The 13,236-nt window shown below is 43.3% G+C and overlaps 1 protein-coding gene across 2 annotated transcripts in view; it reads right to left on the bottom strand.

Annotated features, from left to right (window-relative positions):
• The window catches only part of SEMA5A (semaphorin 5A), a 400,847-nt gene that overhangs the window by 6,519 nt on the left and 381,092 nt on the right, over positions 1–13,236 (bottom strand). For both annotated transcript variants that reach the window (XM_080679990.1, XM_080679991.1), the window contains 4 exons: positions 10,985–11,203; positions 4,917–5,087; positions 3,278–3,433; positions 1,825–1,872 (listed from right to left, as the gene is read on the bottom strand). In XM_080679990.1, the coding sequence (XP_080536116.1) occupies positions 1,825–1,872; positions 3,278–3,433; positions 4,917–5,087; positions 10,985–11,203 (594 nt within the window). The remainder of the gene's footprint in view (positions 1–1,824; positions 1,873–3,277; positions 3,434–4,916; positions 5,088–10,984; positions 11,204–13,236) is intronic.

Below are 13,236 nucleotides of genomic sequence, written 5' to 3'. Positions count from 1 at the left end.
CCCACTCTGGGTCTTCACTGCCTCTGAGGGCAGCAGACATCCCTGCACCCTGGGTGTTGTCCAAGCATGTCACCTGACCAGGGCTGCTGTGGCTCCAGTCCCCCAACACAATCCTCCTGGCCCCTTTCTCTAGTGCTCCAAGTTTCATGTTCACTGCGACCCCACTGCCTGGATCTGACCTGGGCTCCACAGCTGACTGCCTGTGTGAATGTGAACTTCAACCAAGGGTCTCATGTCTCTGACCCTCACAATCCGTACATATAAAATGCAGATAAAAACCCATGGCAGATAATTTTCTACAATTCCCTAAACCAAAATCTCTGAAAAGTGATTTCTCATCACTTACCTGGCAACAAGGCATGACCTGACCTGCGCGTTTGCTGCAGAACTGACCAGAACCACCAGGAGAAGCATTAGCACATTCAGTTCACCCATGTGTCACCGCAGCATCATTAAAGGAACTGGTTATGAAGTTGGACCCAGACCCTGAAGGGCATTATGTAATATCCAGTATATGCCCCATATGACCCATCTACATTCTGAAAAGTGTTCAATTCCAAAACCCCTCCCTAATTCCAATTCTTCTTTTTACATCAAGAATTGTGGACTTTGGCACCTACAAGAATGTTCTTTGTGAGGATCAAATAGGATCCTTCTTGTCATTTAATACAGTGTCTGGCATGGAGTAGCTGATCTCAAAATATTAGGGGATTCTCATGATTAGTTTTACTTAAAGTGGCTTATATTCATCTTCCAGCTGGATCCCAAGTTAGTGACTGCCAGTCTGTGGACTCAATGACCTGACACAGATGAGGCACCAGACATTGTTCCTCTGAGGATATGACTGTGTGCTCCAGGGGGCTCTTTCAGTCCACTCATAAAACTAGCACAGAGTGGGTACTCAGCAAAGAACACTGAATGAATGTGTTAGAAGATGGCTGAATAAGCAGAAAGCGAACTCTTATTAAATGTAGTTAATAATGGTAAGTACATTCCTAAGATATGCCTAGAAGCTCCAGATTCCACCTGAGCATAAGCTGAGTCGCCTGGGACTCCCCTGTGGGTGGATTACAGTAGGGGTGGTTATTAATAGGTCATCAGTCTATGGACACACACATACGACAAGACTGTGTTGCTGTTGATTGGCAAAGGTGGACAGGGACTCGGCTTGGATATTCAGACAGTCAACCCCTCCCTTCCAGACAAAATAGTCATATACAGTAAAGTCCAAATTCATCACAGACTTGAACCAGAGAATGTTGATTTTTGTCATTCAGGGTTCTGGGAAATTTAAAATGTTCCTCTAGAGATATACCAGTAGAACCTTATGCCCCCTTACAATTTTGTCATTCCAGCAGGCTGCCAGGATTTATAAATATAAACAAACTGCTGGAATACTGTTTTACTCATGGGAACTCTAATATCTGTATTTAGTACCTATACAGTATTAAGATATCAAGATCACGGATTCATAAAGCTTAGCATTCATCAGTCACCTAAAGAGGCTTATTAAACCACAGAGTGCCCAGTCCCACTCAAACAGGCTCTAATTCTGCAGCTCAAGGTGGGGCCTGAGAATCTGTATTTCTCTCAAGTCCCAGGTGATGCTGGTGGTGCTGACTCAGAGACCCCACTTGAGAACCACTAATCCAGATGTCAAATGCTATCTGTATGTATACTACCGAAGCAGAAGGTGGTTGGGATCCAGGAGTTTCTCCAGTCTGTTTTGTTTTTTGCCAACAGCAGAAACATAGAACCATCATTTGGCCAAAGAGCAGAAAATATCAGAAGTCAATTAGACTGTAGTTAAAAGGAAGAACTTACCCCCACACCTTTTCTCTTCTACGCTACTGGATCTTGCCACAGATACTTCTGGAAAAAGAAAAATCCAATCACAATGTGTAAAGGGTATTGGGAAGAAATATCGTATCAGTGATTCATTTACAAAACAGCCAATGATACTGAGTTTTATGTGAGTCGAAGTTCCAAAAGCCTGATTTTTAAAAATTATATTTGTTTCTTTGTTCAACCAACTTGAGCTGCAGTTGGTCAAGGTCATCTTGATTGGGAAGGGGTGAGATTCATTAGCACAGATAGAAAGTGCAATGGTCCCCTGAGCTATAGCCAGGGCACTAGCTTCAAAACGAGGCCAGAGAATGAGCGGATTTTCGGTGACAATGCATCCTGCCAGCTGTGGAACCCACAGTGTTGGCCTGTGGTGTTCCCTGCCTCAGATCTTTTGTTTCATCAAAGCAGGTTTGTCACATTCCCTATAGAGGGGACCGATCCACCAGAGCTCCAAGGAAATGGCCAGAACAATAAGTTCCTGTTCAGAGCCCATTTATGCTCTGCTATGCCACAATGGGAGACATCATTGTGAGGAGAAATCCACCTACACAATGAAACACCATTTCAGGATGCCACAAACACTATTCTCTCCATATTGATTTTTCCTTAGGTACCAAGAATTAAAAATATATCTATGATTAAAAAGGGAAACAACAACATAAATATTGCGGCTTTATACCACACATGAATGAAGTGCCCTACAAGTATAAGCTTATACTTTTCTCTAAAACATTATCTCTTCCATAAATGGAGGAAGATAAGCTATTACCTACTATTGCCTTGTAAAGGCTGGTCTCTGCTTTTAGTCCATGTCTCAGTCCTAACCCACACAGTAGGCATGTGTGAGATGATCTGTCAGTATATACACCAGACCTACAGTATAGTGCGCAGGTGACAGGTGATCACCTACCACTAACAACTCGATTTGACATGGAAAAGGCAGTGGCATAGATTTGACATAGGAAAGGCAGTGGCAAGAGGGCCAGTCCCCTCTTCTCCAAGATAAGAGCCATGATGGGTTCCCCTTCCCAAATACACTAAGTTTTCATAAAGAAAATGGTCCTTCTTCTCTGTGCAAACACATGCATACAAGCACTGACAAAACATTTTACCTAATAATTAAAATAACCAAATGCGCCACTTGCATTTTTGGGGCAAAATCTTCCACATGTGTTATAGTCAATAAATTGTAGAAATAACACTGTGCTTAAAAATGTCTATGGTTGAAAAATCTTAAAACACATAGGCTAAATTTAAGTCTAAACTTGCAGCTATCTATAAACCTACACTTTAATCACCCTGAAAATACAAGAGTTGGCAGAATCATCTGTTTCACCAAAAGGGACCTCAAAGGACAGTTACAACTCTAAATGAGGACTCATTTCCACTTTGGATGTAGGCAGTGATCTTGCTCACACTCTGCCCTTACCTGGGATGAAATTGGAATCAAATATACATGGCCGGCTCTCCGTGGTGTTTCCAGAACACTGGCTGCCCACGGGGAACAGAAGTATGCATTGGCGGGCGCGGACCTGGACTCCAGACACATCACACTCTGACCAGTCTGACCACTCCGACCAGCTCTCTGCAGTGACCAGAAGCGGGGAGAAGAGGCAGCAAGATGCACTAAGATCAATCACCCTGGAAGCACTGTCATGTTACATATATGACTTTATGCCCTCCTATCAGCTTTAATGGGCCTGTATATAAATAAGATGTACTCCTATCTTCATAAAAGTCCATTAGATAAAATACACACGAGCATGAAAAAAAGAACTGGTTTATCACTGACCTGAAATAATGTGCTAGAATTACATATGCTGAAACCACATTATTTGAATGCTTTAAAGTGATTGAATTAGACGCTCAATAAGCTAATCACTGATGTCCAACTGTGCACAGGCCGTCAGTGGCAGGGGAACAGAAATCATCAAGGCAGACACTATTTCCATCAGGGCAATTCTCATCTGCTAAGAGCAGCCCTCACAGGCTTTCCTGAGAGACTCCCACAGGCCTCAGCGCTTGGGCAAGAGAAACAGGGGCATCTACGAGAAAACCCGGTTGCTGAGTTCCTGAGAAATCTACAATGTAAGCATTCTCTTCTCATAAAAAACAATTCTGCAGAATCAATATCCCAAAGTCAGGCTATATTTGAGGCAGAATTCATCTTGTCCTGTGTTTGCTCATAAGATCAATGCACAAGTCTTGGGTGAAGGCCAAGAGTTGAGTGATAACAGGAACCTTCACCCTAAAGTGCAAGAGTTGCCAGGATGTGTTACATTTGCCCAGGCCTGCAGATGTGTGGCAGAAAAATACTCATATTTGAAGTAAGGAGGTTACAAAAATGAACTCTTAATATTATTTATGAAATATTAATCAACATAAAAGTATTTTATTATGTAGTTTGCTTTCCCCCTCTTTTTAAATGCAAGCATTATCTTTGTAGTTCAGAGAGTTTGGAAATCAAAATTGTGCCTTGACCCAATGGGAAGAGAAATCCATGTAAAGGGTACAATTTTCCCTTAGAAATGTGTCGTTTTCAGAATGACTATAAGAATTCGGTTTTTAGGCACCTTTCAATATACATGGAACCTTCTAGAAAGAAATACAAGAGCAAGTTACATATAAAAAAAAAAAAAGTAAAACTGTTTCAGTGTCAAAGTTAGGTCTCATCTTCATCCCAAGTCATTCCATGTCAGAAGGCGAAGCTAATTCCAGATGGGGAGACTGGGTCGCTCATCTGAGGCTGTCAGACAGCCTCAGAGCTCGGTACCTGCATGCTCCCCACCCCGATTCTCAACCACACAATCTCAGATTTCATTAGCTGAGATTAATGAAATATTTTGCAAAGGCTTTGTCATAACCCGTTTCGGCTACTCGATCTGAAACTATGCCAGGTTGAGAACCATTTTATTGCAGAACATGTGTTATGAAGTCAGTTCCAGGGAGGCAGGGTGGCAGATGGGTGGAAGTGTTCTCCTCTTTCAGTACCGATGATGTGGCATCATCAATTCATCATTTCTAAGTCAAGGAGAGGGCCACGTTTGTCCCAACGTCCCACCACTCACCAGGGCAGGGCTGCGTGTTGCAGAGCGCCTCCTCCGTGTGCAGCCCCAGGCAGATGTCTCCACCGTAGGCTGGGGCTGGGTTTGTGCAGGAGCGGGTCCTCATGTAGTGTCCACCGCCACATGTTGCTGAGCATTTTGACCAGGAGGACCAGCAAGACCACACGCCATCCACTGGGAAAAGACACAGAGTCAGGTTGCTTCTGAAATGCAAAGCTGACCAAATAGATGAGGCTGCAGATAGAGTGTGCAGGCAGGACCATATCCGAGAAGCCACTTGACCACCCACAGTAGGGTGTTAGGGGGTCTTCCTGTTTGAGGGAACCTGTTTTGCATATTCCTCCCTTCACATTTCGGTTCCTCTGTTTTACCCCTTCAGGAAATATCTCTAAACATAACATGTAAGCATGAGGATGACAAAGGAGTACAGTGTATGCAACAGAAAATCCCCATCCCTGGGAATAACCTTGAACCACATTCAGCTGTGATTTATGTGACGCCCTACCTTGCTCTCGCCTTTGCTAACCACTCAGTCGAGTTGGCCAGAGGAGACTTATAGCCAAGGACAAGCAGTTCCAGTCACAGCCTTCCTTACTACGTAATAGGATTACGATTTGCTCCAGGACAGAGGGATAAAGGAAGGGTAACAGGTCCTCTGAGGAAGAACTGCGGGGATGCTCCATAGATGCAGACACCAAACAACCAAATGAAGTCCATACCATGCAGACCGGACAGTGTGTTTATGTGAAGGACTACACAGAGGGCCTGCTACCTGCAGCCGGACTTCAGGTTGGATATGAACGCGAGTTTTGTAACTCGGACATTAGGCAGAACCGGTTCCTGATGAACTACTGCCATGCCTGCCTGTGACCCCGAGCTGGGCTTCTGATACCTGTGGAGGGCCCTCCTGAGCACTGGGTCAGCTGACCCACCTGGCTCTCAGTGCTCCCTCCTGCTTGTTAAACTGAGACCTCACGCTGGCTTCTGTCTGACATTGTCAGATATGATCTGCCATTTGTCTAACACCTTGCTGATCTGCCCTCTTGTCAGCCAGACCTGCCCTGTTTTATTGAGTCCCAGAGCAAAGCTTCAGGACTTTGTCAAGATGTCATTAGACTCCAATTAGCAAAAGCAATCATAACCACATCAAACTGCATAAAAAAGCTGATGACAGGTTTGCTTTTACAATATGTAGATAGTATCATGTTTTATTTTCTCCACATCCTTCATAAAATAAAACAGAAGCAACAAAGAAAGGGAATGCCAAAAATCGTTAAAGACATAAGGCTATTTTAGGTAGAATGACCTAGTTTATATTTGAATACACCCATGGTGAATTAATACATCTTTTTATAACATAATATGTCTCTTTAGATATAGGCATAGATAAAAATAAAGCATTTTTGGGACATATAAGCAGAAGCATCATGTTTATGATGATATTTTAATTTGCAAAAAAGTAAAAACAGAAAAAAATTTTTGACATGTAAGTGGGAATTTTGTGATTTGTCAGTTTATCCAGACTTGAAGAATTCAACATTTTCCCTAATAGGCAATAAGCATGTCAGAAAGTGAGAATGAATATCTGACATTGGTTATAATACTGGAAAAGGAAGGCAGGCAGAGATTTGCCTAGAACTTTAAACTTTTCAAACACCCACTGCCATGTCTATTCTCACTGTAAAGTGAGCTGAAGCTTGGTCTCAAGTGGGTATGTGTATACACCCCACACTAAGGCACACATCATTCAGAGTGCCTCAGAATAGCAGGTGTCACAGAGTGCAGATGTTTGAATGTACACAAGGCTATCTGGGGCTCAGTTCCAATGCCTCATTCTAGATGGGCACTGGAACTGGACTTAGAGCAACCATGTGGTCTGAAGATCCTTGACTTTGCTATTGCATAGTGAACCTGCAGATCAATGGCCACTAGGTATATGAAAAGATGTCCAACATTATTAATAGATGAGAAAATACAAATCAAAACCATAAGGAGATATTACCACACATCTGTTAGGATGGCTATTGTCAAAAAACAACAGATAACAGTAGACAATAGTGTTGGAAAGGATGTGGACAAATTGGAACCCTTGTACCCAGTTGGTGCAAATGTAAATTGGTGCTATGAATAACAGTATGGTGGTTCCTAAAAAAAGTAAATTTAAAAAATTAAAAAACTACCATATGACCCAATAATCCTGGGTATATATATAAACATAAGGAAATCAGGATCTCAGAACGATATCTGCACTTCCATGTTCCTTGTAGCATTCTCGGCAATAGCTCACATGTGGGAACAACATAAATGTCCTTTGATAGATGAATGGAAAAATAAACTGTTGTATATATGTACAATGTGATATTCCTTTAAAACCAAGGGAATCCTGTTATATTCCACAACATGGATGAATCTGGAGGACATGATGATAGCGAAATAAGCCAAAGAAAGACAAATACTGCATGGATCCACTTATATGTGAAATCTGAAATTGTCACTCATTGAAGCAGAGTAGAATGGAGGTTGCCAGGAGATGGGGGTGGGGAAATGAAGAGATGCTGTTCAACGGTATGAGGTCTTAGTCATGCAGCATGAATCTGCTATGCAAGACTGTGCTAGAGCTAACAACACTGTGTTGTAAACACAATTTGATTCAAAGAGTCCGGCCCTGTGTCAGACTATCACTCCATTCTTTCTCACTCACACTTTCTGCTTTCATTAAAAAAAAAAAAAAAAAAAGACAAAAGGAACTATGTTATTTGAATTTGACCATTACTTAGTAAAAAGAAACACCTGTAGTCTCTACCTTGGTCTGCCAAAATTTGGAAGTCAGAGTTCTGAATCAAACAGGGACTGGAGAAAAGGAGAGGAGAAACACCAAGCTATTTCTCACTGTTGCAGGTAAATTATGTAGGTGAAGGTACTAGAGGGATCAACACACAAGAAGTTGAAAAAAATAATTTTACCGTGTTGCAATTTGTCATACACATTAGAACTGGAGATCAAATTTAAAAGATATTTTACACTCACCTAGTTTGCTTAGATTTATTTTCAAACTTAATCATAATGAGGAAGCTTGCTTTTCAATAAAATACAGTGGCCATTTGCACATGTGTACCGTGGACCAAATGGGGCTAAGGGAGAGTAAATTCATAAGGAGAGTGTTTGAAATTAGGTAAAAATAGCCTTGTAACTGGACCTCCTCATGGCTGAGCAGCTCTGCACTCAGAGCCCTGAAGGCTTCGACCCCTCCTTGATGAGTTACATGTTTCATGTGTTCAGGAATTTTCTAGGAGGTGGGAGAGAGAATTTACATTTGCCCAACTCAGCCCCTCGAATCCACCCACACCCAAGTGGGAATGGAAGAGGGCAACTCTGAATATTTTCACAACCCTCTATGGAATCTTGGCTTTCAGAAAGAAAATGAAGACACAGCTATTTCAAGATATTAAGGTTATATATACATGATACCGTCTTGACCATCAAATAAACTAAAATAAACACAGCCACCAGCCCATGCTCATGGATATCTCTGACATGGGCACTGAGCCTGCTCTCAAGGACAAGGCAGCATCCTGGAATCTGGAGAGTCTGCCCGCTCTGCTGACATCAATGAGGACTCATGTCTGGAGCCTGGGAGGCAAGAGGACATGGAGTGAGCCTGACATTCCCACGTCACCCTGCCTTCTCAGTTACAGCACCGACCCTAATCTAAGGATGCCGCCCACAATCTCCCTCCCAGCCCTGGGGGAGGAATCCTCCACTCTCAGTGCCTGGGTTGTGGGAAAACCCTGGCTCTGTGACCTTTCCCAGCCCCTCAGCATCACTTGGCTGGGAAGGCTGGATGGTCTGAAGTCTCCTGAGGCTGGAGAAATTCAGGCAAAGACAGGAGAAGCAGAGCTGCTGCACGAGCAGGGACATTACTGAGAGCCTCAGCTACAAAGCTGGGAACTGTGTATTTTTAGTTTAATGTACATATTTATTCAACCATCCTTTCATCATCTATCTATTCATCATCCATAGTCCACTATCCATCCATCCATCCATCCATCCATCCATCCATCCATCTCCCATCTGTCCACCCATCCTCTCATCCAGCTGTCATCTAAACATCCAACTAATAATTCAATTATCCATCCATCCATGCATCCATTATCCATTCATCCATCCATCATCTATCTATCTACCCATCCATCCATTCACCCATCCATCATCCATCCATTCATCTATCACCCATCCATCCATCCATCCATCCAGCCAGCCAGCCAGCCAGCCATCCTCTCACCATTTTACCATCATCCATCAATCCATCTACCCATCCACCAAATGTATGGCTTCAACCAGTTTCTTGTTCAAAGAACTCAGCAAGTTGCTTATACCTACTGCAAGAGATGCTATACTTTCAAGCTTCTGTATCTTTCAAAACACTGCATCTGGTGTTTGGAATGACCGCCCCCCCCCCATTCCCATCTCAGCTTGTCTGTTTGTCCAACTCCCTCCAGACTGAGCTCAGGGGCAGCCTGCTTAGGGCAGTGGCCATGATTCCAGCTCAGCGGGTCCTTAGCTGATGTAACCACTGCATCTATATCCAATATATGCAGTCCAATAGCTGGTGACCACACGGGGCTGGCATTATTCACAGGATGCCTCCTCACTGAACTGTAGGTTCCTTCTGACCTGCACCATCTCACTGCACCTTTCTTTACCCTGTGACTAGTGCATGGTAGGCTATCCAAAAATGTTTGCTGATCAATTGACTGAAGGAAGGAAGATAAAGAACCAACTGCTTGCTTTCCCTTCCTTCATCAGTGACTGTCAGCACTCCCGGTGTGTGTCAGGCCCGTTCTGGGAGTGAGGGCACTACAGTGAGTGAGTGACACCCTCACCACAACCCCTCCCCTCCTGGAGCTTCCGCTCTGACCGAGTCAGAGGCAGCACACACTGCAGATCAGCACTCAGGGATGGCCTGAGGTATCAGGCGAGACATCCTCTCTCTGTGGGAAGGTCAGGGGAAGAGATGCATGTGAGAGGGCCCCGCCCAGAGCTGCGGTAGGAGAGGGCAGACAAGGCAGAGGAGCCTGTGGGGCTGTGTGTGCAGACAAGGCCCTGTCCAGGAAGACAGAGGCTCCAGGGCCTCTTTTAGTTCATTTTATGCACTCGGCGCTTCTTTGGGAATTCCAAGAAGTGAAAAGCTAGGTCTCAGGAGGAAGACCCAGACACAGCTTTCGTCAGCTTCCAAGAGAGAAGAGTGTGTGTTTAGAGACCCAACTTAGGAAAAAGTGGACTCCTGCTGACCAAGGCATCTTGGTGGGTCACCCTTGATAACTATTACCTGGAACAGGAATCTGTGGTGAACAGCAGCCAGTTCAGGGCCGGGCCCATCAGAGCCTGGGTGGGGGCCAGGCCCCACTTTCAAGGACAGGAGCCTATCTCCTGACTATGGCAGTGGGGCTGACTTCTCCACCAGGCACAGTGCCTAGGGCTGACCATGCTCACAGGTGCTCATGAGGATGTTTCCGTTTCTTGGAAATTGAAGGAATACGTGAATATAATGCAGCCTAGGTTCTATTTGTTTTTATGCCAATGCTGTTGGAAGATATAATCTGTGGTTTATATATTTGTATGTGTATGTCTGTATATACAGGCATACCTCATTTTATTGTACTTTGCTTTATTGGGATTAGTTGAAGGCAAGACCCTCCACCAGCAAGATTACAACTTGCTGAAGGTTCAGATGATGGTTAGCATTCTTAAGCAATGAAGTCTTTTTTAAATTAATATACGTACAATGTTTTTTTAGACCTACTGCTATTGCTCACTTAATAGACTATAGCATAATGTAAACATAACTTTTATATGCACTGGGAAAACAAAAAAAAATGCATGTGAATTGATTTATTGCATTATTTGCTTCATTGCAGTGGTTTGAAACTGAACCCTTAATATCTCCAAAATATGCATTTCTCTTTCTCTCTCATATATAAACATAAAGCCAGGGAAGCCGGTTGAGCCTCCCCTACATCAAAAGGTCTTCCAAGGCCCTTGATTTTTTTCAGATTCCTCAATCCACTCACCTGGGCAAGGCAAAATGTTGCACTCCTGGTATTCCAGGGACGGGCCCAGGCAGGGCATGCCCCCGTACTTGGGCTCAGGGTTGTTGCAAACGCGCTTCCGGTTCCGAATGCCCCTGCTACAGTCGCGGCTGCACTGTGACCATGACGTCCAGGCTGACCAGGCCCCATTGACGGTGTGGGCAGAGTATCTCCCGGCACGCATGAAATCCCCAGAGAGACCTGCCAAGGGAAAGGCTAAGGTGTCAGTTCTTGAAATGACCAGAGTCTAACTTTCATTGTGTACCTGCGGCCTGCTCTGTTCCTGTAACCACACCCTCAAATTTAGCGGAACACTTCTTGCACTTCAAAACCCAAAATTGAAAAAAGAAGCAGTGGAGTGCTAACCTCCCATAACTTACGTGTCTTTCTCTGCAGTTGCTATTAGATCACAGGTGCAAATAAGAACTCACTTTGTGAATGTGGCAAAGTCCTCACACAGGCTCTAGGCCTTGCATTTGTAGTTCACTTATTTTTCTGAGAAACTTTTTACAAAGAAAACACAAGTTTTTCACTTCCCTTGGGAATTCCTCAACACACTGCCCTTGGACTCACTATCAAGAACATGGTCTGGCCCTAACCGGTTTGGCTCAGTGAATAGAGCATCAGCCTGTGGATTTTAAAGGTCCCAGGTTCTATTCCAGTCAAGGGCATGTACCTGGATTGTGGGCACATCCCCAGTAGGGAGTGTGCAGGAGGGAGCTGATCAATGTTTCTCTCTCATCGATGTTTCTAACTATCTATCCCTTTCCTTTCCTCTCTGTAAAAAAAAATCAATAAAATATATTTTAAAAAATTAAAAAAAGAACATGGTCTGTAAAAACAGAACTGGATTCAGACATTTTTTAAACCCGGTCCTTCCCCTGTTAACTTTTGCCAAGTGAAATAAGGCTGGTGAAAGGTGTGGAGTTCACGCATCTGAATCCCAGGCCGTGGAGACACGTGTGTGTTCCAGGTCCCTGCAATGGGGCTGAGCTCACTGCCCGGAACCCAGCACATCCCTGCATGACCTTGTCCTGTAACAAATGCTCCCGTGAAGTTCAGAGCCCACTTACTAGCAAGACGTGCTTCCCCAAGAACAAATGTAGACACGGAAGCAGCAGCGATCGGTGGTCGGGGCTGAGAGTGGGGAGTTATCTTGTTAGAAACAGACTCTGAATTCTGTGGGTCAGGTCTGCTCCGAGCACTTTGCACTTAACTCATTTAATTAGCCACAGTCAAAACTCCTGTGCATTTAACTGAACATGCCACCCACTTACAATACTAGAAAACATTCAGTAATTTTCTCAAATGTAGGCAGGATGACACAGTTTGACCAAAAACTCTCTAAGTATGCACAAAGTTCTGGTTAAGTGTGGAAGGCAAATGCACCAACAGTTCTATCCATTGTGAAATAATTTTGTTGTTTATTTAAAAACCGAATCAGAAACCAAGGCAGGATGCTCTTTGGAGAAAATGGATTAGAAACGTCTTGCTGTGAGGAACCAGTACTTTGTGGTTAATCAATAAAGGACAACTATTCACAATTAAGCCTCATCTTGTGTGGTCAGAGGCAAGCAAGTCCAATTTTGTATTTCCAAGATATCAATACCAAAAACGTGTGGATGCTCTTTAGAACCTGAAGCCATTAAGACACAAGAAAGATGAAGTCTTTTTAAGCCATGCCCAGGGGATACTTTGGGAGGAAATATAGACTGTGCTTTATAATAGTGTAGTAAAATTTTTCCTTAGTTTATATTACTAGCATTTAAAATAAACATTAGCTTTGGTTTTATGTATCTGAGAATGGAAGAAAAACAAAATCTATATCCAGAAAGGAGAATAAAGTTAATATATAGAAAAAGTTACTCATTTTCTATTTCTTTCTTTTTTTTTTATTTTTATTTTTTTTTACTTTGGTATCCTAAAAAATAAGATAGTTCACAGCCAGCTCTGAAATAAGGGAATAAGTGAATGGTGTTTATTTGTTTTATTTAAATTGTAGACTTAGTCACACAAAATTCTTTACTAAAGCAGACTTCTCTTTTTCCAAAGAAACAAGAAGCAAGCTTGTTGGTTGCTGAACAACATTAAGCGGCATGGTTTGAGGTGAGGATAGAGTTCATGTCATTAGCTTAGACAGTTAATGTCAGCAAAGCAGTATGACAGAAGCAGCTGCTGATGGCCCTCCCAGCATCCAGGCTGGCAGCGCTAAGAGGCATGGGGTTCTGTGATGT

Source organism: Plecotus auritus (assembly GCF_963455305.1).
Source record: "Plecotus auritus genome assembly, chromosome: 7".
Classification (NCBI taxonomy): Eukaryota; Metazoa; Chordata; class Mammalia; order Chiroptera; family Vespertilionidae; genus Plecotus; species Plecotus auritus.
This window is presented reverse-complemented; position numbering and strand designations above follow the sequence as displayed.